Here is a 5608-nt window from a genome sequence, read left to right on the forward strand (position 1 = left end):
CTCCCAGGCTGGAGTGCACTGGCACAATCTCGACTCACTGCAACCTCCGCCTCCTGAGTTTAAGCAATTCTCCTACCACAGCCTCCCGAGTAGCTGGGACCACAGGTGCGCACCATCACACCCAGCTGTATTTTAGCAAAAAAATACAAAAAAAATACAAATTTTTGTATTTTTAGTAGAGACGGGGTTTCACCGTGTTGGCCAGGATGGTCTTGATCTCCTGACCTCGTGATCCGCCCACCTCGGCCTCTCAAAGTGTTGGGATTATAGGCGTGAGCTGACACGCCTGGCCCCAACTCCCAAATTTTTAACCCAACAGGCATTTAAAAAAAAAAAAAATTGGGAGTGGGAGGACCAGTACCAAATGCCCTGATCACATCATGAATGCATTCATGCAAAACAGCACTTCTACAGAAAACCTATGTATATCAAAGCAGACTGGGTCAGTGTTATGCAGGATACTGATACAGAAGCTGTGGTGAATTTATGTCAGTTGTTGAGCAATAAAATAAAAAGGCTTTCGAGTCAAGAGCACTGGGTTTGAATTCCAACCCCATCACTTCTAAGCCAGCTCACTATGCAGAAGATACTTAACCTAAATCCCAGTTTGCTGACTTGTAAAATTAGGAAAATAGTACCTGCTTGTTTATAATGTTTTCTCTAAAGAGACAGAGCTATCAAGTGCCTGGCACAGAACCGGCTCCTAAGGCTGTCGTTCAATGTCAATTTTCTTCTACTTATGGAACACTGCTAAAAAGTCAAAGGTCACATATTCTGCATTTGGGAAGGAATACTTTCTAAAATCTTTATTATTATTTTTTTTTTTTGAGACAGAGTTTCGCTCTCGTTACCCAGGCTGGAGTGCAAAGGCGCGATCTCAGCCCACTACAACCTCCACCTCCCAGATCCAAGCAATTCTCCTGCCTCAGCCTCCTGAGTAACTGGGATTACAGTCATGTGCCACCACGCCCAGCTAATTTTGTATTTTTAGCAGAGACTGGGTTTCTCCATGTTGGACAGGCTGTTCTCGAACTCCTGACCTCAGGTGATCCAGCCGCCTCAGCCTCCCAAAGTGCTGGGATTACAGGCGTGAGCCACTGCACCAGGTAGACACTTCCTAAAATCTTGACCACACACTGAATCCCAGCCAACAACCATCTTGCAGACGAACTAAGTCACAAAGAAGACTTAGGAGGGAAAAATCACTTCAATGCAATCTCATTACCACTGTTGAAAAACAGTTTCAAAACCCTACTTGGCTGGGCACGGTGGCTTATGCCTGTAATCTCAGCACTTTGGGAGGCCGAGGGGGGCGGATCACTTGAGCCCAGGAGTTTGAGACCAGCCTGGGCAACATGGTGAAACCCCATCTCTCGAAAAAAATTCAAAAAGTAGCCGGGTGTGGTGGCATGAGTCTGTAGTCCCAGCTTGGGAGGCTGAGGTGGGAGGATCACTTGAACCTAAGAGAGATTGCAGTGAGCCAAGATCGTGCCACTGCATTCCAGACTGGGCGACAGAGCCAGACCCCTGTCTCAAAAACAAACACACCATCTACGCACAGCACCACCTTGAGATACGAGAAACAACACATGAGTAGGTTATAGAATTAACATAATGTAAATAATGATGCCTCGGAATGTAGGTTCCTAAAGAGAATGAACTTAGTCACGGCTCTGCAATGAACCTATAGGCAGTGAACTACAGGGCAATGAACTCACAATAATACACTATATAAACAACAAACAACAGTGAAGTTAAAGCACTCTACTGAAAAGCACAAGACTGCCGGGCGCAGTGGCTCATGCCTGTAATCCCAGCACTTTGGGAGGCCGAGGCAGGCCGATCACCTGAGGTTGGGAGTTCAAGACCAGCCTGACCAACATGAGAAACCCCATCTCTACTAAAAATACAAAATTAGCCAGGCATGGTGGTGCATGCCTGCAATTCCAGCTACTAGAGAGACTGAGGCAGGAAAATCGTTTGAACCCAGGAGGCAGAGGTTGCAGTGAGCCAAGATCGCACCATTGCACTCCAGCCTGGGCAATAAGAGCGAAACTCTGTCTCTCTCTGTCTCTCTCTCACACACACACACACACACACACACACACACACACACAGAATTCTAGGTGATCTGAGAGGGACCAAAAAGTGCACATAACGTAAAAGTTCCTAAAGCTACCAGTCTGGTTATACCAGCCTTTGTTTTTCACGGACTGTGTAATCATACATTTTCATTTTGTTAAAATATGAAACTCTGCCTTACCTAATTTCCTAAAGTAGATTAAAAGATCACTGCCTTGCCTGTTTTAACCCTGAAATATAAACTTGAAGTTTCATTAATATAAGTGTATTATCTTGTAATCAAATCAATGTCACCTACCATATCTGACACAAGTTTCCAGCTACAGAGCAACAATACAAAGGCAAAAGCTTTGGAAATGTCTCAAGAGAATTTCTTACCTAACCTCAAAAATTTTTAATTGAATTTTTAAAAAATAACTTCAAAGATATTTTTTCCAAAAAACTATTCGTCTGGCTCCCACTTTGGGAGGCTGAAGTGGGAGGATCGCTTGAAGTCAGGAGTTTAGACCATCTCAGGCAACACGGCAAGACCCCTGTCTCTACAAAAAACAGTAAAAATTTTTAAAATTAAAAACAAAGAATTATTATTTGTTCCAGGTTCTGCTGAGAGTAAAATTAGCAGTTATTGAATCAGCTCTTTGTGTTCAGGACAACTAATTTGTTGAAGATAATTTTACATTGATCCTGTATTAGTGAATTTAATTTTTCTCATTTATTTGAATATTCTGCTAACCTTGAAAAAAAGTTTCTTCTATTTCTTCCACAAAGGTTTCATGTGTTCCTTATATGGTCACAAAAAAAGTTACACCTTCCTCAAGGACTGAGCAAAGTGAAGAGACACATTTTAGATTATACAGTATATTCACTAGTCTGTAACGCCTCACTGGTTTGAAAAAAATTTCTTGGTGAAAACTCAAGTGTGCAAAGCCTCTAAACAGATCATCAGAAAAAAAAGTAATTTCTGGGAGTAAAGTACTACTAAAAAACAGTATCTCTGGCCCATCGTGGTGGCTGACACCTGTAATCCCAGCACTTTGGGAGGCCGAGGCAGATGGATCACGAGGTCAGGAGATCGAGACCATCCTGGCTAACATGGTGAAACCCCGTCTCTACTAAAAACACAAAAAAATACAAAAAATTAGCCTGGCGTGGTGGCGGGCGCCTGTAGTCCCAGCTACTCGGGAGGCTGAGGCAGCAGAACGGCGTAAACCTGGGAGGCGGAGCTTGCAGTGAGCCGAGATGGCGCCACTGCACTCCAGCCTGGGCGACAGCAAGACTGAGTCTCAAACAAACAAAAAACAAAAAACAGCATCTCTGCTTTAACAGAAATTACTCACTAGAATTAACATTAATGAAAAACGGGGAAGGGTGGAGAAACTTAAACCACATAAAACAAAGTGATTCTTAGGAGATCTCTTGATATTTCCTACCGAATGAAAGAAACTGTGTAATATTCTCTTAAGATTACATTTCTGATGTATTTATAAAAACACAAAGTCAGTAACGCAGAATGGGCAATCCTGATTTTCCCAACCAAGTATCCAAGTATCACAATCAACAAAATCATTTGCTTCCTTTCCTACCTGACCCTTAACACACCACTGCCATGTCCTACACCTGGAGAATTTCAGTCCCTAAGTAAACACACTAAATACTCTGTAGCCAAAACTGGAGCATGGAAATCTTGTAGTACAATCAACCTGATGGATGACTGCTTTCCTAATACTGTAGGGAAGTTTATATGATGAACCAGTGGAAGAAATGTGGAGGTAGGCTGAAGAGGGTATGGCCAGCAGGGGTCCTGAAAGGGAAGCTCCCAATTTGTAAAAAGGAAGGAAAAAGGCAGTAGAAGCATAGGAAATTCCTTGTACCCTGATTGCCACTGCTTTTTTTTTTTTTTTTTATAACAATCTAACTTATTAAACAATCTTTAAAACATCAAGAAATAGATTGTATAACTCCTTCAAGAAATGAGAACAGGAGAGAGTTTACAAATTCATTTGCTACCACTTGCTTCCTGTTCAGTCTCTGCTACAGCAAAACACAAGTTTGAAAGATTCAAGAAGTAGAAAAAGATAGAATGTAAGAGAAGAATGCCAGAAGTCATTAGTGGTCTTATATTAAGTCACTAGAATACAACTGGAATTCTCTAAACTGTTGAGAAGATACATATTTTGTTAAATATCAAAGAATCTGTCTGTAAACCATCCCTCAAGCAAAAAGATATGTTTAATCAGCTTATACAGTTAAATAACCACACATATTTGGAATTTCAAATGCTTTCTTTAAAAATATTCACCCACCATACATTCTCATTCCATCCAAAATCGTGCTTTAAATTCCTGACGACACACAACACACTTTAACTTGATGTAAATCTAGCCGTTCTTCTTTGCATACCCTGAAGAAAAGAATAAACACCTCAAGATGCTCTCTCCTCTTTTTCAGACCCTAAAAGAACACTCGGAAAGAAGCAAATGGAGTTCAGAATGAAGAAATAAGGCAAAAGAATAAAGGAGAATAAAACCAGAGACCCTATGGGGAGTCATGTTATTCTTGGAAAATATCATCTCCGTTCCTTCTCCAAGCCCAAAGGCCAGACAGCACTGGCGCAATATCATCCCTGTCCAAAGCGCTAACGAGTTGCCAACTAATCCCTCAAGGTGTCCCCCAACCTCCTCACCTCATCAGCGCTCAGCTCCTCCATCGCTTTCCTCTTAATGGTGAAAGGCGTTAGGGAGAGATCCTTCTGTTCTCGCGACCACGGCGGGAGGAAGGAGAGTGGAAGGTGTCTATCAGGCTGTCTGGTCCCCCGAATGGGGGAGGTTTCAGAATTGCATAGTCAGAGGTTAAAAAATAAGAACAGAAGAGGCACTGAACTGCCTTGGCTTCGGTCACTCCAATCGCCCCAGAGACTACTACAGCCGCTTGTTCCCTGAGCAGCCTCCTCTGGCCGCCACTGCTGCTGCTACAGGGTTATCTTAAGGCGCCACTTACTACCCTCTGCTTCCCAGGTTACCCAGACTAGGCAGCGCGGTCTCCAGCTCGTCTCGTGCCCCGAGCCTGCTGTGTCTTCGTGATAGTGGCGCGGTAGCTGCGTTCCTACACCAGATCCTGCTCTCCTTCCTACCCTTTGCCTCTGGCGGGAACTGGTCCACTGCAGAGTGGATACCCCGAGGTAAGGCGACCCCACAGCCCTCCTGGCAGAGCCCAGCACTGTAAGGGAAGCCCCTCCCCTCCCAAAGCAGGCCGGCCACGCCCCGCCTCCACGCCGGAGCCCGGGTAGGGGGGAGGGGGAGGATGGGACGCGCGTAGCTCTCGCTGGAAGAGTAAATCCTCCTACCCCTCCACCCCTACTCTTTCCCCCTCGCCCCACCAAGTATTATTCATCAAAACAACAGGGCGGCCATCTTTGAAAGGGATCACGTGACCCCCGTCAGGGAGGCGGGGCTTCTGGCGCCGGGACGTGGCAGCCAATAGGTCGCGGGCGCCGCGCCGCGGAGTTCTTCTCGCCTGCGTCCTCTCC

General features: G+C 44.7%; 1 protein-coding gene across 3 annotated transcripts in view; it reads right to left on the minus strand.

The window, feature by feature from the left end:
* UBE4B (ubiquitination factor E4B) overlaps positions 1-5502 on the minus strand; it is a 180090-nt gene extending 174588 nt beyond the window's left edge. For all 3 annotated transcript variants that reach the window (XM_011996626.1, XM_011996625.1, XM_011996624.1), the window contains exon 1: positions 4766-5502. In XM_011996626.1, the coding sequence (XP_011852016.1) occupies positions 4766-4789 (24 nt within the window). In that variant the 5' untranslated portion in view covers positions 4790-5502. The remainder of the gene's footprint in view (positions 1-4765) is intronic.
* Positions 5503-5608: the final 106 nt, after the last annotated feature.

Source organism: Mandrillus leucophaeus, unplaced genomic scaffold (assembly GCF_000951045.1).
Source record: "Mandrillus leucophaeus isolate KB7577 unplaced genomic scaffold, Mleu.le_1.0 Scaffold52, whole genome shotgun sequence".
Classification (NCBI taxonomy): Eukaryota; Metazoa; Chordata; class Mammalia; order Primates; family Cercopithecidae; genus Mandrillus; species Mandrillus leucophaeus.